Raw genomic sequence first — 24,971 nt, 5'->3', positions numbered from 1 at the left:
AAATCCATCTAAACGTTCGTTATCTACTAAATATCTTTAAAGAAAAGCGAAATGAAAACGACTGAAGTTATTATCATTACAATTTATCGGAAGCCATGTTTGTATTCTGGTCATGTTCTTGGGAAAACTTTACAAACTCTACGGAAATATCTTCTTAGTTTTTTCTCGAACCAACAAAGCCATGTCGCCGAAAGACACATAAGGAAAACGTATTCAAATATGAAAAAAACAACATAATCGCCAATAAATGATTTCTTTCAGAATTAAAGATCACCATTTCGATGATCTGGAGCCCATTTTTTTGTTAGGTAAGAGGATGAGTTGTGAGTCTGTACATCTTGGTTGTATTGTAAATATGATTGAAAAATGTTGTTGATCTCAGAATGCTACTGTGATATATATAAAAACACATACTGAGTCAATAAATAAACATAATTCATTTCCTTCAATGAAATACGCATGTCGTGATAAAACAAAATATCGATTATTTATTGATACAGTATCTTATTAAAAATCATCACGTTCAAATATACAGAATTGTGGATGAACTGAAAATCTAATTTATTTGATGTCTGATTTATCCGGAAAAAAAATTGTGTTTCTGCTAATTTCTTGATAATGATAAATTTATCTGTTGTTCGGGGGTTTATTGGCAGATTCAAGTCGAAAATAGGTATTTAAGATACAGATATAAAAGGTAGCCATTTAGATGTACCTTAAATCTCATTGTACAGGAATAAATGCAATAGAAATTCTATGTATATATCTGGTGGGAAAACGTGAAAATACTTTACTCAGAAATTCACGCAATATTGTGACAGATTGTATATATCTAGACTTTGTGGTGACGTAATTTTATCCTGCGTATCATAGACAGCAAAATGAAAAAAAATCATCCGTTTCTTTACCTATGCTGATACACTTAGTTACTAGAATGAAATTGTTGATGTAAATATCAAATGTGTTCAGAAATCTAACACTTGTGTGTAAAACGTCATTGTGACGTAGCGATAAGTGTAAATAGTATTTGTAGTATGTGCTAAACGTCTCTGTCAAATATTCACACTAAGTGCATATAAATAGTATTTGTGAAGTGTGCTATCCATTTCAACGTGTAGCGTTCTTGTAATTACAATTATCACGACGTATTCAAGATATTGAATAGAAATGGAAGAGATGTGCAGTTGAATGAAACGTTTTAGAGAATGTTGTTCCTTCTATAGTTACTACGGAAGGAAAAGAATATCGTCCTGTGTTCGCTAGATCGGGATATAGATTACATGGTACATGTTAATTAATTAAGCAAAGGGAGCTAACTCATATTAAACTGTCATTTGGCGCCGATATGTTTGTTAATGTGTCATTTTTTCTTTGCCAAGTAAAATTTTTTGTATGACTGCTTCGTGAAAATTGGGATGTAATCTTATACAGCTCAATTATTCTTTAGCGAATAGTATTGGATGGAACGCAATAGTTTCCTTTCTCAAAGAAATGTTATTAATCCAGATTATCAGGTTTTTTTTATAAATTTTAAATCTGTATGACCATAGGCATACTGCAAAGCTTTCGAAGAAAGTCAAATTGTATGCAAATATGTCCTTATTTGCTTCCGAAGACAAATGTCCTATCATACAATGAAAAATACAGCTTTTATCCAATGAAAATCTAAGATAAAGTTGATATCAATATGATTCAACATTTCGGAAAATTTTCTCCAGATTGATCATTTAAATAGAACAGAAGTTCTTATTACACAACCAGTAGAGGATACGCGTGTGACGTCTCGATGACTGCATTCACCTTCATCAGACAAATAACTAGTATGGGTCGTTCTAACACTGACGTATGTAGTGTATGAGATGGTACGGAATCGACCAACTCTTCGGTAAGGTCGAAACTAGTGTGACGAGATGGTAAACCGACCATCTACCAAACTATACATAATATGGTAACACTGTACTGTAGTCATTCAGACGATTTACCGTGGTCATGGTATTGCAACAGCCAAGAAACCTCACAAGACTCTCCATGTCCATTCTAAAGATAAACCACCGAACAAAGACGTCGTAGAATGCAGAATATGTATACAAAATGTATTCCTTTGCAATAAATATACTTATTCTAAAACATAGCCTCATTTGAAAAGAATAGAAATTTGTCATACAGAAATGTAATAAAGTCAATACTAGTATGTTAACACTTTTGCATGTTTAGGGTCAGTTACATTCATACAAGATGCATACAAAGCGTCTAGCGTCCACGCACTGGGTCAGAACACACACACACCTGACCACGAGCCATCCTCTGTTAGTCAATATTTCGCCGTAAAGTCATCTAATTTCTTTCAGGACAAATTTGTTCTTCACATAAATTTATCTCAAAATTTGCTCAAATTTTTATTACTCAAAGGATCATTTTCCTGTAGCCTTCATCCAGGTTCTCTATCTATCTTCCTGCTACATCCTGCTTGAATGAATTGCTCCTTCGCGCAAATTGCTGTCGATCTGTTCTTCCATTGCAGTTCGAAAAAGAGTGTTTTTAAGAAGTCTAAAAACGTGCTAGTCTTGTCATGTGCCTTAGTCAATGGTATTTGATGTATTCGAGAAACCGTCGCCGCCGTTAAAATGTTCGCTCATTTTATCCGTTAATGAGACAAAAGATTAAAACGGCAGCTAAAGGTTAAGGTCGTGGTATAGTTTTTTTCTTTGAGGATGATTGGAACTCTGGGCGAATGTTTTCCCGTATAGAGTTAGTCTTATTAATCTCTTGGAGTTACCTCCCCTCCGCTTTATAGACATCCAACGGAGACCAGCGATCTTGAAAATGATCAACTAAATAACAATCTAAATACATTTTTATCGTTTTATTGAAATCGATGAAAAACACAAACTTGTCTCTTTAATAATGATTGATAAAAAGCAATATATCCGAGTTATTATAATTGCAGAAGATAAACAAAGCTAGTATACACAAGTCAGACTATAGAACAGTATACTTTGTATTATGTGGTAGTAAATGTCTCTACCAAACATATAACTCATTTACAGAGCATACGTACTCCAAAGCTTTCGTTCTAGTCCTTTCTAAAATATATTATTAAATTACGGAGCTAATCTTATTATTTAATAAGGTTCACTAGATTTAGTATCATTTGTAAACTACAACTTAACTTCCCATCTTACTGGTCAGTTTATGAATATAACTGACAACTTTTCAAACATTTTCCCCATTTCATATACGTTTAATGGAGAAAAGAACAATTTAGAGACTCTTGAAAAAACACACGGGAAGAATAAGATCAGGAGCTCCGGAAGGCCAAGCGTTGTCCGTTCCATCGACGACAACCCGCCATGTATACCGTGGTCAATCCATGCATTACAATGGTTTTGTCCAAATGGTCAAGACCTAGCACAGCTAGTAGGAAAGTGGTCACTGATTTCAGTTTGTCAAAGTTTAAATCTCTATCATTGGATGAATTGTCATATCTCAAAGATATAGGCGTAGGTGAAGAAAGAGATTGACTCACAAAAACAGTTAAACAGGGCCTATTAGAAGATTCACGGAAGGCTATGTTGATTGTGAACGGTAAGATGGTGAGGATTTCACTTCCTGAGAAGAGCACTCGAGTTTTCTTTTTAAATGATTGATACACACATGTTTACTAGTTTGTAGTCGTCATTCTTCGTGACTTGTTGAATGAAATTTGGATGTGTATATTTCGAAAATGTATCTCATTAATGCATATTTTACATCATACAGTTACATCATTTGTTAAAACATTAATATCTTGCCTTGAAGAATTATAACGATAACAAAAATACTTCACCATATCAATCTTTTATTAATTTTTCAATTTGTTTTATGATATAAATACGTTTAATTCATATCAAATGGTACATATTTATAAAACAATAATAACACACAAAAAAACTTATTCAACACTAAAGACGTCTTTCAGTAAAGTCGAACATTCCATATCATTGCTGGTGTTCAAGATTTTTTTCAAGTTTTGTATCGCCACATTGCGTATACAGAATAGAAAAATATGTCTACTCAAATCAGCCAATTAATAGGATTTGGTATGAAACTTTATTTTTGTTCGGGAAGGAGTAAAAAACAATTTCTCCTTCCTGATCAACTTATTGACATTTGTCTGTCAAGCCAAATGAAATGGTTTTAATCAAGAACATGTTTGTTTCAGTCTTAATCATGGCTTCGTTCCCTGTTTGTTTCTCTCGTGTCTAGACACTAAAATTAATGAATGCTGAAAATGACGAAAAGTGTTTTGGACAAAATAAATATCCACACAAAGAACAATTGACTGTACGTTACATGATGCCTCGCAATTTCTTCGTCTGGCATAAACTGATAGGCCAAGTTGTTTTTTGGATGACAACACCCACACAGGCACTAAGAGTAGCAAATATTCTCTTATTTACTGAATCCTTTTAACACGTTACAAATGAGCTCAGGATCACCATCCCTTCCATTCAATCTTCCAGCCGTTCATCATGGGAAAAAAGGGGAAAAAATGTTTAAAATTTTTTCGTTAGTATAACTGCTATGATAACAGGTAAAATACTTTTAATGATACTAACAGATTTAAAATAATGGCCCTGTTATTTCCTTTCACACTTTGAATGTAACACATATAAATAAATCAGATGTTTCGAAAAGAGAGATTCATTTGGGTACAGCGGTTCAATAACTAGGCTGAATTTCTATGGACAATTATGTTCATCCACAATTGTCACAAATATGATCTTGATCTTGATCCCTATTCGCATTCTTGTTACAGAACGTTAATCAGTGAAGGGTTTAGCATTTCTCTACACCATGAATCACGTGATCACAACGGCCTTGTGCACAACAGGTCCGCCATATCCCTCGGTCAGTGCAGGCCACATAAAAGAAAAAATGTCCTGGTTTTGATTATCACAATTTTCCACTCGTGTGTGGAAGTTGGGATTGAATCTTCTTGAGTCATATGATAGAAAATAAGAAGGGTTTTGAACTGCAAGTCCCCAAGCAACACGGACACTGGAAGTGATGTAATCTTTCAGGCCGTCGCATTCCTTAAGGCACGGATAATCATAAAGTGTGGCGTAGATTTGGGTACACACCTCCTGCAATTGATTGATTGATTGATTGATTGATTGATTGATTGATTGATTGATATTTTCTTTGATTGATTGATTTCTTATTATTGATTTATTGAACCAGAAGAAAAAAAGTCATATAAATTTGATGGTGATAGAAAGATCATACGTGTGTAATTAGTTCGAATTCGAATAAATAATGTATTCATACATTCATATTTCTTGTTACTATAATTTCGTATGATATAAAATGATGGGAAGGTATGACGCATCAAAATATACGTATGTGTGTGTGTACGTACTAATTGAAAAAAGTCAATATCAACACATCTTCAATTAGTTAACATGAAAAAACCTTAAAATGGCTTATAATCATGCGAATTATAAGTATCGTTCACATTTCAAAGTAAATTGTAAATACCTTAACAACATCAGAGAGATCAAATCTGTCCGCAGTTGCGGTGAGATATCGTCCAATCTGACGGTCCATCTGCTGTTGAAGTGGCGCTTGCGCATTGGACCGGATATCCGGGTGGGGAAGATTTAGCAAATGGCGTAGTTTCCCTCGGATTTCATGAACAGCTTGTTGCGTCGCCCGAAACGCCAGCTGTATGTAATTTGAAAATAAATCAAGCGTGAAGAGATTAAAAATAAATAATCCCAACAAATGTAATGAGATTTCAGACGAAATTAAAACCTGTAATGATAGCTGTACACGACATAGTCACTTTTAATGGGAGGATATAGATAATTCAATATATTAACATACATAATGTAATTTTAATGCTTTATCAGAAGAACTATCATCACACGTACCACAATGACGGAAAATATAATTTTATCCTTCAATGCCGTTAGATTGCCCAGCTGTTCCAGACGATTGAGCGTCTGCAGTGCATCGAGTCGGCCGTGGGTGTAAAGCGCTGCGTAGTGTCCAACCCACTCATGCTCCTGCGCAAAGTGGTTTCCGGATTCCTCAAGTGAAAATGATGAAAGATTGGCAAGTCTGTAAATGAATGTATAGACATTGATGTCAGGAGGAACATTTGTCACAGATATCATTTATCATATTTTTCTTCAATTAAAATTCAATGTTCAATGAAATACACTCTTTTGATATTATAGCTAATTTTTTATCCAAATACAATTGCAAGCGCATTTCATTAGCAATAGAGAGAACAAAATCCACAAAAAAGCATAAAGTTTCAAAAGGTGAAATAACTATTCAATCCAAAATATTGCACAAGGGATGCCTGTTCGGTATACCAAAGTAGCATAGCCGTATTTTATTGTAAAACTATCGCTTTGAAATGCTTATTTTCAATCAACTAAAAATAGAATCGAATTTAATCATGGTGAAAGGCAACTTGATAAAACGATGCAGAAAATGTTAATGGTATACCATAATTCATATCTACCATACACCGAACACTTTTTTTTCAAACACACCTTGTATTTAGTTCACGTTCTTTGTCTTGTAGCCGTTCAACCATCTCGGTGCTTTTTTGTAACTCTATTCGGAGATGATCCACTTCCCGTTCAAGCCTCTCGATTTCAAGTTTGTGCTGATCAGGTTCATGCTTGCCATTGGTAACCACGTGATCTGAGTTCGGATTCAAGTGCTTGGTCGCTCCATTGAGTACAGGTATGACGGTATACTGTAGAGAGTGTGGCACAAGGTTCGCATGTCCATTTCGGATCCCATTTACTTCCGGCTTGACCGGAAATGGACCAGATATTATAGAAGGCCTCAGTCCTGCAGTGAATATGAATAAAAACATGGAGCTTTAGAAAAATAAAGCTCTATTACGCATGTCCATGCAGAAATTTCATCTTCCTGAAATTCAATTTGAATGCAGGGTTAAGGAACTCAGTCGCCCTATTGCTTTTTACACACTTTTTTGCTATTTGTCATGCAATGACCTGTAAATAAAGGAGGACCTCTTGGATTTATTTAAAATCAAATGACATTGAACGTCCAGATTGTTTTATCTTGAGTATTGTATCTAGAGGTTCAAGTCAATAGTTATAACGGTCTCCTTCCAGAGTCATGTGAAGGGGAATTCATATCAGAAGGATCCGAGTAGGATGGCCGGCGTTATTCATCATTGTCAGAACGAGTATTTGTGAAGCTCACTGCTTTATCTAAAAAATATTTGCTCATAAAAATAAGGTTTTGCCAGTAAAACTTGAAATTACCTTCATAACGTTATTGGGCTTTAAAAGTTATTTGAAGTTGGAAATTACCTTCTTTTATTAAGTTCGAATTTTAAATATAATTATCTACATGTATCAGCAAAGTGACATTTAAATATCTAGAGTTTGATTGGCATCCTTAATAATTCGGTTCCAAATTTTTATCAAAGTACAAATTACATTCATGATAAAGGCATTGATGGTCTAGGGAGTTTGAATTAATCTTAAGCCTCCATCGGATTTTAATAAACTTCGTCTAAACTTGCTTGTAGGTTTTTAATATAACTCACTTCAATAGCATTGTATTGACCATTCGTTTTAGAGTTATCTCCCTCTCCCTAATGATTGTAAGTCGATCTGGATAAATTTCATTTCATTTGAAATTAAATCAATATACGTTTGTTATGTACGTAGAAAATGTATAAAATGCATACGTCAACATTTTGCCCATTAAGCGCTCAGTAGGATAACATAAAATATTCACGTATTTCATTGAAATAAAATACTGTCTGGAGGTTTTATATCTGTGTTTACGCAGAGACCTATATATGAATGTGGTTTTAAGTTGATTTTTTCTATATCCTCGCATAGTACATCTAAACTTACCATTGGTGACACAACAGACATTGTCTTATTTCAGTTATTTTATATTGTTTGTTAGTGGGTTTTTAAAGTAGAAATCACACCATTATTCAACATCGTTTATCAGAACTTTTTTGTTATCCAAAAACCAATTGACCGATTATTCAGGTTTTACAATCAATCTATCACGTAATGTATATATTTATCAATGAGCGGACTGTGATGTACAATAACAAATGGTGTAAGCGTGCCTGCTGACGTTTTAGTTCAGTATTATTTCATTTGTTAGTTCTCAATTTAATTAAATCACTCTGGAAAAACCCTCGAGGTCAGGCAAAGTGACCACACACCTTTTCACGTCCGTTTGGTGATTCGAGTCCCGGACGTCTTAACGAAAGGCAATTCCGTTGGTTAGTTACAGTGGTTTGTCAGTATGGTGCTGTTAGTGTGTGATGAGTTAAGGCATTAATTTGCCACTTGGATGACTAATTAGTAACTACATGATGGTTAGTTCCTCCGTTTACCATTATACATAAACAAACCGAAACCCTACTGACCTGTATTTTTCCTCCCCGTCCCATTTCGTAGACGACCGGTGCTGCCACCTATAGGGTTTCAGATAAATACGTCAGTGTTTCGTAGAATTTATAATTGCTTAAACCACACCATCACGTTTTTATATTACATTAAAGAAAACAAATATGTGAGTGTTTTTTTTTCAAAACATGAAACAAGCTAGCATTGGTCTTTTTCTCAGTAACTGAAAATTTAAGGTCATCAAAATAGTATTTGTTCCATAAGATATGCGCATCTTTGCTTTAAACAACTCATATATCGAAATGATTCGTGGCAGTAATGTCAAGATTGAATGGACAATTTAAAGTTTAAAACAGATAATAATTTACGTTTTTAAACACAATTTTAAGAAAAATCAACTATAATTGCAATCTATTTTATACACAGCGGTTGGGTATAATTCACAAAGTCCAGATAAACATAACACGTATGTCTATTATATGTATCTTAGGTACACAACACAGAAATTGCAGGTCCAAAGATACGTCATCATATAAGATTCACTAGTACCTACGTTCACAAATATCACAAATATCATTGTTCATTGCATATATTGTCAAAAAACATATTAAAGGGCTTTATAGGACACATGATTACTTTATCGATGGTCACAATGCAGAGGTTCATAATACACTAAGTCATAATACACAGGACTAAAACACATAGTAACATGATGCATCGGGTCTCAATACTCAGGGTCGTAATACACAAGGCCAGAAGACTTGGGGTCACAGCAAATAAAGCCAGAAGACACGTGGTCACAGTACAGAAAGTCAGGAGACATGGGGCCACAGAACACGAGGCCAGACCACAAGTGGTCACAGTACACAAGGCCATAAGACATTGGGCCACAGAACACGAGTGTAGGAGACATGGGGTCACAGAACACGAGGCCAGGAGACATGGGGTCACAGAACACGAGGCCAGAAGACATGGGGTCACAGAACACGAGGCCAGAAGACATGGGGTCACAGAACACGAGGCCAGAAGACATGAGGTCACAGTACACAAGGTCAAGAGACATGGGGCCAAATATCACAAGGCAGAAAGAGGTGGATTCACAGCATACATGGCCAGAAGACATGAGACCGCAGGGGTATCACCATACAAGGCAACAAGACATGAGACCGCATCAAAAAAGACCAAAAGACATGGGATCACACCATACAAGGTCAGAAGACATTGAGTCATGGCACACAAGGTCAGACATTGGGTCATGGCACAAAAGGTCAGACGGCATTGAGTCATGGCACACAAGGTCAGAAGACATTGAGTCATGGCACACAAGGTCAGAAATCATTGGGGCATGGCACAAAACGTCAGACGGCATTGCGTCATGGCACACAAGGTCAGAAATCATTGGGTCATGGTACACAAGGTCAGAAGACACTGGGTCATGGCACGCAAAGTCAGAAGACATTGGGTAATGGCATACAAGGTCAGAAGATATTGGGTCATGGTACATATGGTCAGACGGCATTGGGTCATGGTACACAAGGTCAGAAAACATTGGGGCATGGCACACAAGTTCAGAAGAAATTGGGTCATGTCACACAAGGTCAGAAATCATTGGGGCATGGTACACAAGGTCAGAAGAAATTGGGTCATGGCACGCAAGGTCAGAAGACATTGGGTCATGGCATACAAGGTCAGAAGACATTGGGTCTTGGTACCCAAGGTCAGACGGCATTGGGTCATGATACACAAGGTCAGAAAACATTGTGTCATGAAAACACAAGGTCGGAAGACATTGTGTCATGAAAATACAAGGTCGGAAGACATTGTGTCATGAAAACACAAGGTCGGAAGGCATTGGGTCATGGTACCCAAGGTCAGACGGCATTGGGTCATGGTACACAAGGTCAGAAAACATTGGGTCATGGCACACAAGTTCAGAAGAAATTGGGTCATGGTACACAAGGTCAGAAGACATTGGGTGATGGTACACAAGGTCAGAAGACATTGGGTCATGGTACACAAGGGCAGAAGACATTGGGTCATGGCACGCAAGGTCAGAAGACATTGGGTCATGGTACACAAGGTCAGAAGACATTGGGTCATGGCACACAAGGTCAGAAGACATTGGGTCAGTGCACACAAGGTCAGAAGACATTGTGTCATGAAAACACAAGGTCGGAAGACATTGTGTCATGAAAATACAAGGTCGGAAGACATTGTGTCATGAAAACACAAGGTCGGAAGGCATTGGGTCATGACACACAAGGTCAGAAGGCATTGGGTCATAATACGCAATGTCAAAATACGAAAAGTGTTGGTACAATATACCATGTAAACAGGGTCACAATCCTCAATGCTACACAATGATCACAAGAGATAGGGTTACAATGGTCAAAAGGCACATCATTTAGTAAAATTGCAGAAGGTTACACGGAACAAGTCATGGTTCACATTTACAAAAAGTTGTGTAATAGACAAGGCCACAATCCACGAAGTCGGATTGCGAAAAAAGGTTTGATATACATAGAAATATGCTGTTTTATCTGCTATTGTAAGTATTTTTCAGTAGACATGAATTCTAAGACTCCTTTGATATATTGAAATATGCTGATTTATCCCTTATCAAAATTGCATTATATCAAACACTCATAAAATAAGACTCCCCAGGGTCCTACATTAAGGGTAGGGGTGACTCAGTGTCATAGACAGAAGTTCCCAAACAATACTTTGGTGCGACAATGCCTTTCTTTGATTTACATATTTTAATTAGTGTGACGATTTGTGGTTTAAAGTATACCATAGTCCTCATTATTGTAATGCTATACGATAATTTATTCCTTGGGATAAAAAAGTTGAAAGAGAGAAATGTTCAGCAGAATTTACAAAGCATCCAAAACACTATTTCTGTAATGCACATCAATCATACTTATAATTAAACATCATATCAAATGATTCCTTAACATTATGATATTGTAGATATAAAACTGTTCACACGGAAGTCGTTTGACACAACATATTTAGTAAGGTTGGTCACCAAAGAAAGCAAGTCCACAAGCGGATAAATAGCTATGTATTCAAATTGATATCGACCATGGAAATCTTTGAACAAAAACATATTTTAGTTCTAAAGAAAAACACTGTCTTCATTTTCGTTTCATTTTCATTTTACAAAAGAAATAATTCCTGTACGAGAAAGCGGATTACGATACAGTAATTGGGACATAATTGGTCTTAAATACGAAAAGATCGGGAATATAGAATCAGTTACATTGTGATCTTCGTCTACAGGTGAAATTTTACCTGCATAGACAGCAATAAATTCGCCGGTAAACATTCCAATACACAGATAATCAGCTTGTCGTCAAAATATTTACATACCTGTTTCAATAAATTTTAAATACCTGTCAAACAGAACACGACTACGTAACGGGTTACACTGGCAGTGTATACCCCAAACTTTGATACAATGGGACCCCTCTTTTAACAAACTGGAATGGAAAGGCGGGTTTTACTGTTAAATACCTTAACGTTAGTCATAAAATAAATCTAAAAAGACCACATGTTAGGGTTACAGTAATATTGATTAAAGACGGACAGTGTCGTAAATATACCAATAATAGAGATGTCACAGGCGATGAGAATAGTATATATATACTTAGAAATATCTCAGCAATCATTAGATCGACATTTGCCGATATTCACTGTAATGTTTCAGTGCTTTCCCCGTTATGTCTACGTTAAAGCAGCATGGTTATCGTCTCTGGGTAGGACTGCTATTGATACCTAATTCGTATTTAAACGTTTTATTGATTTGTAGTCGATAAAAGGTTGATATCACGTGTTAATGTACGTTCTATTGCGATACAATGTCTTTTTTAATGTAATGTATAAATCCACATGTTTGCTTTTGTTATTTGGTACTGATGCAGAAAAAAGTATTTACTAGAACTATATATTGCTTGTAATTTTAATCGTGAAATCTTTAAAAAGTACATGAAAAAGTTAGGAGTTTTTTACATTTAATCTTACTCAGTCACCCCATCCAATTTAAATCTCTGAGTATCATAATGGTAGAAAGTTGAAATACTTCGATGATCGTTCCAGACTATCTACGATATTCTTTAAACATTCTGGCGATTGTGTCTACACTAGTTAAAGCACTCAGTATACAGACCGCGGGACAATGGTGTTATGATACCTGAACGAGAGGCATTGTCCCAGGTGTGTGGTCAGGTGCTGATTGGATGAGCATGGCGAGCACAGACAGACAAAAAACAGTACGCCAGATCATCAACTCCAAGAGCCAAGTGCATGTCTAAAATTCTATCTTTAGAATGTTTGTAAGTGTACTTTAAATGCAATGGCGATGCGAGGTTCTCTTCAGTGGATACATTTTCATTACAATAATTTTGATGTTGACGATTTAAGTTGACAATTAAACACCGATCCATAAGTTATAAAACAAGGCGGTATTGTATTAAGCTATCACCGGGACCACCTAGAAGTCATCACGAGGTATAGCTGTGGCGTTATATCAAATCTATAGCTGACCTTAGGTTTTCGAGCTTGTTTAGCTTCACAGTGAACATGCCACTCATTAGTCCGTACACGTATTCGAAGGCGAGTTTATTTCCAGTCTGTCTACATCTAAATTCCCTCTGTCTACTCTTAATTTCGTTACTCCGGATATATAAACTGGACGTCTCATTTCCGATATGTTTTTGGTAATGCTCACATTCTATGAAATGTCTACCAAGCGGCATTTGTTCGGTTACATGTCTGGAGACAATATCCCGTACACGTGATCGAATCCGGCTGTTCTCGATACTGCCACGTTGGGTTTCATTTGTTCAAAGCGTAATTCATCCACACTTAAGATCCAATTTACGTTTAAACTTTACGATGATGTGGATAATTCTGCATTGAATCTCATGAGTTTTGAATTAGGCGGTTCAACACTGTACCTCTTAAGTCCGAATAAACGATTTACTGGATCTTTATAATCCGAATCTGATTAGACAAGACCTTACCAGTACAAACATCATTGGTCTGAATATGTTACCTAACAGAATATGATCATTTATGTGATGATCTACAAAATATGTCTCGGTCATGTACGGGTAATATGATGGCTGTTTTTCTTTGTTTGTTTTTCGTAAAACTTTACAATATTGTGATGAATATTCAATGAACCTTTCTCAACTTGTTCAAACATTTCAATTCTATTTGAGCCATGTCTAATATACGAATATTTAATCCGGATTATTCAATGTAATATCCGGATAAATCTTCAACCATCCTCATTAATCCGGCTAAGCATTCCCTGAGATAATTTCTGAATTAGTTGTTTTGATGTTACCATCTGACTCATAGGTTTTTAAATAAGACGCTATAAAACTATCTACTCTAACTGGATAGGAATTCAAATAAAAAATAATTTAATGTGGAATGTAAATTGATCTGATGAGGGGAAAAACAACATTTTACTGTCTTATTAAGTTAACGATGCTTTGAATAAATCAAACTAAGTATGTCTGGGGTATTGAATGAATTACAAACCCGAATAACGTATCTCCAAACTAATCTGAACTAGGATATTCAGGTCGAGCACAGTCAGATGGAAATATCTGATACGTTCGTGACTGAGCGATTTAAACAATTATCGGTTGTATATTTGAAATATTATTTCAACACTTTTTATCATGTCTTGTATTGAAGATTATGCTCAGTTAGACATCAAAATCGTTAATACATGCCAATCGCATGTACAAAATGTAGCTCAAATTACTGAAATATTTTTATTGTATCTTTGTGCAAAAGCACACTTAATATTGTCTTCTGGAATTTCACCTGTATGAACTGGTATTGTAATTTCTTTATTGATTTTTCTGCATTAGCGGCGACGTCTGGCCTTTAATGATCTAATGAAAGTATTTGTATAATATCTGTATCGCCCTGTGGGTACTACGTCTTAGGTTTGCACGGTATACACGGCAGTTAACCGAACATTTTAACATCTATGCCGGTATGAATGCAATAAGAACCCAATATGTCATTCAACGTCATCTAAATGTTTGCTTCATACGATGTCTCATGTTTTACAAGACGAGAAGAGAAACGTCAAAATGACGTGGATCCTGACTGCCTTGCATTTCATAAACTTGAGTCGTCCATGTGTAACGATTATTAGCTATTGTATTTTACTCATAACTGTAAGAGTTATAATGACATGAAGACCATGTGTATTGTGCTCAAGGGTCATATTGTAGTGTCATCACACTGAAACCTGAACACCATCCCATAGGCACATCCACTCGTGTTACTGATAGTGGTGTACCAGGCAGCATTGCTATCGAACCTATTCCACGTTTGGGATGAGGAAACAATCCAGAACAGTAGTTTAAAAAAGAACCAAGTTTATAGACATCGATTTGCCTTGAATTTGACATAATCCGAAAACTACATCTCTCTCAATACCGAGACAAAAGGCGAGGACATGGTCGAAAAAGGCAACTGGAAAGAAATGGATAATTTGGAGGGAAGAACTCAAGTCTTGCAATGGGAACAATAGAATGAATAATCATTTTCATGTCCTCTGTATGTAGGACAAAAATTTATTAAATAATTCTCGTGAACAGATACAGAGGTCGATACGGTATATAATATTGGCGTTATAGACCTCCATTTTGAAAAAAAATACGGTCAATGGTCACGAGAAAAAGACGATATGGACAATTCTCAAAAGGCAATCATTCGCTTTTCCCATGATAAAAAACACAAGTTTTAAGTTACATAACTGTCGAGCTGTAAATACAGGGCCGTATACACGCACTATATGTTGATATTCCAAGGTATATTAACCTGCCCATTGATAATATCATGTGTTGTAATTAAGTAAGGGTGAAAGGTTCATTTAGAGATGTATAGACTAGAACTGGTTCTCATGCCCTCGTGACCGGATACAATAACGTACCCGCATTCGTGAAATTGTAGTCCAGTCCATAGTTTAGGCTAAAACATTTACTCTGAAAATCTTGTCACGAAATATCAACGCTAATAAAACTGTTTCAAAAGCTCCACAGATAATCCTTGGTACCACATCTATCCCACACAGCTTTTCATCACATCATAAATATTAAAAGGTTATTAAAGGTTAAAAGCTAATGAGGTTTTACCCTAAAAAGTATATATGTTTTATAGTAATAATCGTCAATGCTTTAGGTAAATTGATTTTCTTTTAGATTACCACTACTCCAAGTGGATATACATTCAGATATTCGCGTGACTAATTTCATTAATTAGCCTATGGAATCATTGGATATGTAAAGGCATTACCTCATATCACATAGAAATGTGAACTTTAAACTTAATAGAAATTATTTACATTGTACAGTGATTTGCTAACTAAAGAATTCCTTAAGTAGGAATAATAATAATAATAAATCAGACAAATATCAGAAGACAACGACAGAATACACGACAATAATGAAAGTCACGGACAGACAGGAGTGTATAAAAAGAAAAGGATATTCGCCGAGCGGACGAACAAATAGTCAGGCAAATGAAACGAAAATACACATTACACCTACATATATATGCTTGTGAATTGATAGTGCAATGCAAAGACCAAACATTGTAGAATCAAACTTGTGTTATGACGATACATTCGGACACACAATATAGTGAATATACTAACCGCTACCTCTGTAATTGTGAAAACCGTTCATCTGTCCGGGTAACGTTTTTATTTTGTCCATGTGCGTAATCGGTGACAGTAGCTCATCGTCTGTCGACTGACCACCATCGTCCTCGGACACACCTTCATCGTCATCGGACACTTCCTTCAGGAGTTGACAAACAACACCGTAACCTTGAGCAAAGAGTCTCAAGGTCATACACATTGACATCTCCTCTGGAAGTCCTTCGCACAATTTCCGTAGCTCGGTGTCATGAAAAAGAGCTAGTTTATCATACTCAATCCGTTTTTCAAGAATTGTCATGAGTTTTTTAAGACATTGATTGATAATGGTTGGCTCCACTATATCGTAAACCGTCCTATTTTTTATGATTCGACTCTGAACGTCCGTGCGTGTCACTTGCATGAGCCTCTGGTGACTCGCAGCACTTGGTGCCTTTCCGAATGAAACTGATCTGGCGGGGGGATGTTTCGTTGTCACTAGACTAAGCTCGTCAAGTGTCACTAAAGCATTTCGATAATTCGATACTATTTGTTCAAGCTGGAGTTTCATTGCGTCGTGAAGCTGCATAAGGTTTCCGTTCGAACAGTCAACAAGCCCGTGCTGGCCGAGATGTTTAAGACATCTGTCTAACGCACGTCTTTTCTGTCTTATTTGACGTTTCACTTGCGGCTCCATCGACAACACAACGCGTAAAATGTTTCTACACGATGGATAGTATTTGATATCATACTGCTCTGCTTTTACTGAATTTTGGGATAATTTAGCAAAACACACAACCATTCTCTTTAGCAATTGATCTAAGCATAATTGGTCTTTGGGAAAGCTTTCGTCGCTGCTATCGTATATTTTCACATACAGTGCCTCTAGGATAGATAGACTGTATGGCATAGAGTCGTACAGAACTTCCAAAGGAACTTCTGCCAGAATATTCTCTAAAGTCACATAGTTCATTTTCCTTATGAGAGTAGCACATTCCTCGTATTTCTTCGTCTCAAACAACAACGCCACTTTCCGTAGAGCGACATGAGGGGTAATGTCGTTGGCTTCAATGTGAACAGTTTCATCCGGAAACCCTGTGGCCCATCGGACATTCCGCCATATTTTCTGTACTCTTTGTCGTGGTAACTTTTCCGGTTTAATCCTTTCCATTCTACCGGATCCCGAACTGGAACTCTCCGTCTAAAATTAAAACCAACAATACATCTTATTGTGAAGTGATTATTAACCAATGTGTACAGAACAATTTGTATCAGGAGTCATTTGAACCAGGAAAAACAGCAATAAAGGACATCTATAATTAATTCAGGCTTTGATTTTTTTTTTTAATAATTACAAGAACGAAGATAACAAATGTATATAAACACATATAATTTACCATAATAGCGTGTGGTTGGATGAAAGTCTGTCTACATGGAACCCTGTGTGATCGCGTTTGTCGGAGTGTAAGTACATGTACAAATTATCGATATTCCGTGGTATAAAACACAGACCACTCTGTATACGTATCAATAATTCAGTGATCTATCTATTTAGCTACGGTATGAAATTCACAAATAATTAATACGTTGATTCACTAGATGTCAGTTATATCTCCTGACATTTATCGGACAAGGTCAGTTGTCAGAAAACAAAACTCTGAAATTTCATGAAAACCATACACAAATGACAAATGGATAAGCGTTTTTTTCTATTCTGTTTCAGTTATCGGCTACATATACATGTAATTCAATATAATACCGTATTTGCTCTAATAAAACGCGCGCCTCCTGATTAAATACAAATCATGTGTACGCATTTTAGTAATAATCATATCTGGTATACAGAAATCGATCAAATTCTATGTTTATAAGTCTATACCAAACAGTACATATGAGATCGAAAGACAATCGATTCATTTTTTCATTTTTTTCATAAGATGACATTTAAGCCAAATAAAGTAGTTCGAAGTCCTATGAGTGCTCGGTTTGTTCACTCCAAGTTACAATTTCAACATCGCCACACAATTTCTAGTGATTTTAATCTCTCATAGCGAAGCTGTTTTCTATACAAATAAACATAGTTATTGAAAAAGATGAAACCATTTACATATATCTAAAATAAAACACTCAACCCAGATAAAACAAAAAATATCATTAAGATGAAATTAAAATCATACATACGAAATATTGCTTCATAATCTCGAAACTCTACTAAAAGTTGTCGGAAACCACAAATCCACTAGACTAGAACTGCAGAAACTTCTGCTTACCACCATAACGAAAATTCTTTATTTACAAAGACGGATCGACACCATTTAACTACAATTATACACGAAAAAAGAATTTAATATATGTCCAAAATACTTCACTCACGGTCAATTTACGTGTGCATGCCAATTATACACCGATTATTATATCTAATAGTTCTAACACATGATCTATAAATAGCGATTATCGATCAACTTAGCAAACTGTTATTAATATCTAATAATTGTTTAAAGGTGTGAAGTGTAACATATCATGCGAGGGACTGAAGTGACACTTCAGTGTCATTCGAAGTCACAAGACCAGCAATTAAATCATTATAGTAGTTTTCGTAATATGTCCTGTCAGCCAAACGGAAAACATATTGAGTTGATCGCAAGCAGAAAGTACATGCATGTTGTGTCCTTGTCGATAATATTATGTGGTAAGATTTGTCATGAAATGAATGCAGGAATGTGTGATAGTAATTTATAAATACATTGTAATGTTGTATTATATCACTTTATCATACCGCTCACAGAAAGTGTGCTCCTGTAATGCGCAATCACTCCTTTTTCTTATAACTAGAAACATGTATGATAGCAAACGCCAAGAAAAGTATTGACTTGTTTCTTGTTCAAAGTTTGATAACGTCACTACTAATAACTTTTCAGCTCTGATTTCATTCCCAAAATTATAGGGATTATGATCACTTACAATATCTATGTACTTATCGTAACCCCTCGTGCAAAGACGAATGTCCAATAATAGCCCCGATAACTAGATTGAACAAGACTGTCGAATAACGTACCAGTTTTTCTTTAAGGAAGGATAAAATAATTTATTAATCTTATCTTCCCAACAGGTATGAGCCTTCCGACCATCATGTAAATTGTCTATTACATAGAATCTACCAAATTAATGATTGTGCTACATCAACCTGGGTCGACAGCCAGCAGTTGGATCTGTGGAACCATTTCGACAATGCTTGGTCACGCACTACAAACATATCTAGGGATGGTACAGCAAGGTGACTAAGTTGTGTCAGTAGGCACATCTAAATGTATTTGTGATCGTGAAATTACTTCAGAAGATACGGGCAACTGATGAAGTCAAGATGATCCAACTTGCGGGAAACAACTATTAAGAAAGAGGGAAAACATTCAGCTGGATTCTCGTCTAAGATAACTTAAGGGAAATCCTGTAAATTGCAGATGAAGCATCACATTTGCTAGATTCGGAATAAACCATGTGTCTTACTAACATGCAAAGAGTGTGATGTGCATTAAATACATGATGTACAATTATAATTGACTGACTCTCGAGGACACGGTATTATTACAATCTATGTATTAGTGTTCTAATCAAGAAAAATTGATCTAAGTTAAAAAAAATTCTTTTTAAATAATCATCCATATCAGTTATACCACCTTGTATATAAAACCACAAAGGGTCTAGAATCAAACAAGAGAAGCATCCAAATTAATGCATTTATATACAAAAACATGTTTTTATATCAATGTGTTATTTGATAAGATAAAAATGACGATAAAAAGAAAGAGAAAAAAGATATATGTGGTGTATATACTGGAAGTAAAACTTTTCTGAATTAGACTACAGCTTTACCTGTAAATAAGACCTTTTGTTAAAAACCAACACACAATCTCACTTAGCCTGCACAGGAAGTTCTACTTTTATTTAGGTAATTACCAAATACAGGCTAAGTGAGAAACCACCGCCTCACTCACCTACCAAATTGTTATATATAAGTCTCAAATGTCTTGACAAACAAAAATGCAATCCTTAATGTTCCCTAACTACTAATAGGCCATTTATTTGAATGCATAAGGTGCAGAAGATGTGTGACATTTTAATACTGCTCATTCACTGTAAATTCAGTAAAACGCTTTGATAATCCAAACGGTTTATCGTTGATTACTGAAATGTATTTGAAAATAATTGGTATTTGCTCCTTGGCTATCTTTAACACTGCATTATACCGGTAACAAGAAAGGTCAGCTCCATTCTATCAAAAATTGGAAAGTTATAATTAGAAACACACACACGTCTGTATCGAACAATGATCCGTGTGATTTAACGTCCAGCCGTTTGATTATACACGCTCACGACCGTGCCGTTGTTTGTGTTCCATATATCCACTTTACTTAAATAATTACACTAAATTGGCTTAAATCTGCTTTGAAAATCAAATCAACGACTGTGATAAAAGTTTACGATGGGCTATAATGGGAAAAGGGGGTGAAGGTTTCAGGCTGGTAAATTCATAATGGTTGTTTTCTTCACTATGACCAGCAGATACTGAATTTACTTAACTAATTTTATTTGTATATCATAGATTTCCATTAAGTACACTATTTTTGCCGACACACTTTCTCTTTCTCTCCCTAAACTTAAAGATCCGATATAATTTTCTTATAAAGCTATACGTTGATTGTTTTGAATAAAGTGGATATACGGAACAAAAACAACGCTACGGCCGTGCGCGTGTATGATCAAATGGCTTCAATTGAGATGTCATGAAAAAAAGCTCTATGCTTTATATTGTGTCATCATTCTCTTCGATTTGTAAATTGTAGCCTTATCATATTTTGTCTATCATTAAATGTCATTAAGTTGTCATTAATAAAACAGGAAAATACCAACATGTCAATATATTTATTACCTAAATTCAAATTCAATCAAACTAAAGCAAAATATGGACATAAGAAAGATTTAAAAGGAGACACCTACACAAGCGCAAAGCACTTCATCGACGGCACCCGCCATGTAAACCTTGGTCAATCCAAGTAAATAATGTCACATTTTTAAATGAGAATAAGGTATACAACAAAATAGTCAACAGGCAAAGTAACGGACATCAGACAAGCTTCATGTCGCTACCTTATACCACTACAATATGAAACTACTGGTTCTGGAACACTCGATGAGGTTTCTTCTAATTCTGTGTATGATGCAATGCCAAAATTTTAAAATTTTATATTGCATTTTACATTTTCCTAACTTAGAAAGTTCTTATCTAAGTTTGTTGTAGAATACAACGTTAAAATGGTAATCTGATGCAGTATTCCTGCATTATTTGCATATTAAATACATGTACAGTCGAACCTCGTTATCTCGAATTCGGCGGGACCATCAAAAGATTTCGAGTATTCTATTGAAGCGAGTTCGAATATTTTGTGTAAAGTTAGACGGCGACCGAAGAAATGCTTCGAAATAAACGGTCTGAGTTTGAGATAACGCTGTTCGACTGTATATCAAATGATATCCGTTTAATATTACATATCCATTTTACTAGTATAACAGTTTATTGATATTTTACGAGAAACAAACACAAGGGAAGTTATTGATATTCTATATCATTCATTTAAAGGTATGATATACGCTTTGTATTTTATATTATACCAGAAATATATGTAATATTCAGAAGAGTAACAGGAAGTGTTTCATTCCTAACGCCGTGAAAATAAAATGTTATAAAGGTATTAGTATTACAAATAAAACCATTCTCATTCCAAAAGGTTTGACAACAGAACAGTGACACAGGGCTACTTAACGTAACAGCTTTCAAAATATGCACCACTGCCATCGGAACAGAGAAAAACAGATTACATAATTACATAATTGAATGGATGAATGGATTTAAGCATTATTATTGTTCAATACTAAAAGTAATGAAATTATGATATTGTATGATATGTTGCAAGATCACGTTTTTATCGTTGAAGTTCGATTATGTCCAAGCACCTGAAAATGTAACAAAAATGTAATACATCACTGTCCGTTTTAACACGATGTCACAAATACGATAATAAGCTTGCAGAACAGATAGAGAAGAATACTTAACATAATTTCTCACATGAACAAATTATTTCTAATAAAGCTGATTATTTTCAGATATATGACTTGATGAAGTGAAGTGTTTATTTCACTGTCAGTGTTAAGTTCATGAAGTGCGACCATTGTCACTTTAATACACTGTGTACATCCTGTTTAAGTACTGGACATAAGCTTTCACTTGTAAGTGTTCATTCAATCGTGCTTAACATTATTTTCTTGTTTGCGACATTACAACACTAGAAGGGAAAATCATTGATTTATGTTTTTATTTTCGTAGTTGGTTGTAACTCGGATAAGTTGCAATAACAACAACATATTGAAAATCAATTCACCATTCTTTGTAACAAACAAATTAACGTCATAGACTTTAAATGAATGGGTAGGAAAATGCAATCTGTTTACAGATATGAGGAATAGGACAGGTACAGCATTGTTAGTAATACTTACCATTATCCACGCAGTGTTTTGAAAGTAGAACTTTATAATCAAAAACTATATAAACTCTATAAGTATTCATTTATTATGTTTTATTTATTCATTTATTTATTTGTGTATAACTTATTCCAAAGAATGTTGGAATTTTATTTGGAGGATAAATCGTTAACTTGACGTTAACAAACTTCTATAACTAAGCCTTGCTGTCCGTATTCTAGATACCAGAACTGTTTGGATTTAACTTTCACTATGAAGTCACCCTTATTGTAACAGAATATTCATGATCAAATCTCAATTTATTCAACATACTGAAATCTATATGATACTCCAGCTTTGAACTTATTTTCTAAGCCTAGCAAATTAACATCTAATAATTAGCGTTAATTATACAGTGTCGTATTACGTCTATTGTATGGGCCATGTATCGTTAATTATAATTCAAATATTTGTGTCTGGCGGCTGTAAACGGTACATGTTTACTACTGAATGGATCTAAAATACATATAATTGGTAGACTCGATGAGCGATGTGTTTATTTTTAATTAGTTGGTTAGTTAAGTTATTTTTTATTATTATTTCATTTTCATATTTCCCAATGGTCCTTCAGCATAATAGATGATATTATGCCCACACACCAGGAGAAAATGTCTAAACGGTTTACGCGAAACAGGAAAACTACAGAATACGAAATATTTGCTAATACAAAAACATTATTTAATGAAGTATTGCTAGGAAGGTAACGTAGATTCTCCTAGGCTAAAGACTCTGACGAAACTTCCAGAAACTGCGTTGACCTTAATCACCTCATATGGTCACATAACGGTATCTCTGAGAGGGTTAAACCAATGAATAAAGTGGTTATGAATTAACATAGTCGTCAGGGATCTATGACATTTTACCTAAAGTTCAACTTATCATTTCATACTGCGCAGACATTCGAGCAGAGACGCGTCTGTTATAAATCTAAACTACATTAATACCAAAGGGAGTTATATGAGGTAATTAATGGTCTAAGTTGACCTTTTAACTCCCCTTCAGTCAAAAGAAGTGACCAAAGCTAATTACGGACCAATAAGGCCAGAGTACAACACTTTAATCCAAATCTTAACTTTTAGTTTGTGTGGTCGAGACGAAGGTTTGACAAGTGCTGTTAGCATACACAATTTTTTTCTGACAATGATATTGCAAAATACATATGTAAACAACCAAAATAATATATTTTCTATAATACAGTGATAATTTTTTATGCAAACAGATACACATTTCTGTTATATTTCAGATATAAAAAGAAATATATGCCAGGCTTAAATATAAGGAAGGGAGACCAAGAAATAACTACAATTTTACAGACCTTGCTTCGTTACCAGTAAACCGATTGCTGTAAATATTTACACTCATCTCGATGAGTAATTGGCAATTTGATAATTACTTTGATCCGACAGCTTTCTGTTTATGAAGCCACTTGCTTGACAATAGATTAAACGGTCATGCTTTTGTAATTTAAGGTGAAAAATAAGACTGGCAAGTCAAAGCAAGTTTGGAGATAACGACGACTAAGAGGAAAATTGAGTAGGCTGTGATTCCAATTCAATTGGTTGTCAAAATAAATCTCAGTTGACGAACAATATGTTGAGTAAAGAATGAAAAATCCTCGAACAATACATTCTTGAGTTACTTAATTCACGTTGTTTAGAATATAAGATAACGATAGATATTTCACTCTTATACAAAAGGTTAGATCGCGATATCTGAATCAGAACTTGGAGGTATTTACCACTTTCAATGAACACTAAATCTAAGTTCTGTTTGAACGTAATGTTTTAATAGCTGATCCTCCAAACCATATGATGATAAACTTTACTAGTAGAGGAAATGAATTGCACTTTACCCTATGCTCAATTTTCATTCATCGTTTTAGTATGCATGGACATATCGCAATACAGACCACTTGTTCTATATCAATTACCATGTTTTCTATCACGCTGTTTAAGTTTGTGTGGTAAGTATCTTACATTCAATGAAAACATAAAGGGTCGGATTTATAGGAAGCGTGGTGTAGCTGAATTCTCACTTGTTAAGTAGTGGAGGCGAAGTTTTGACAAGGGTTGTTAGCATTATTACAATTTTTTTTTTAAACAAAATGAATAATTTATGTATGTACTGTAAATTCATCGGTTTTCAATATTCTGAGCATGAAGGATAAAATCATAAAGTCAGCGTCAAAATCTTTAAAGCGACGCATACCATAATGACAACGGGGGGGGGTGTCATCTTGCTATCTATAAATTCACGCTGACGTCTTATAGAAAATAGAAAAAGATTTTATTCCGTGAGTAAAATTATGT

The 24,971-nt window shown here is 35.1% G+C and overlaps 1 protein-coding gene across 1 annotated transcript; it reads right to left on the bottom strand.

Moving 5' to 3' along the window:
- Positions 1-4,841: 4,841 nt before the first annotated feature.
- LOC132551450 (uncharacterized) lies at positions 4,842-19,342 on the bottom strand. The gene is made up of 8 exons (XM_060215589.1): positions 19,248-19,342; positions 18,632-18,695; positions 16,108-17,290; positions 8,435-8,482; positions 6,549-6,855; positions 5,916-6,105; positions 5,521-5,706; positions 4,842-5,126 (listed from the first exon to the last, which is right to left on the bottom strand). The coding sequence occupies exons 1-8, from the start codon at positions 19,340-19,342 to the stop codon at positions 4,842-4,844; spliced, it is 2,358 nt and encodes a 785-aa protein (XP_060071572.1).
- Positions 19,343-24,971: the final 5,629 nt, after the last annotated feature.

This window comes from Ylistrum balloti, unplaced genomic scaffold (assembly GCF_031769215.1).
Source record: "Ylistrum balloti isolate Yb309-2 unplaced genomic scaffold, AGI_CSIRO_Ybal_v1 Utg370198, whole genome shotgun sequence".
NCBI classification, from domain to species: Eukaryota; Metazoa; Mollusca; class Bivalvia; order Pectinida; family Pectinidae; genus Ylistrum; species Ylistrum balloti.
This window is presented reverse-complemented; position numbering and strand designations above follow the sequence as displayed.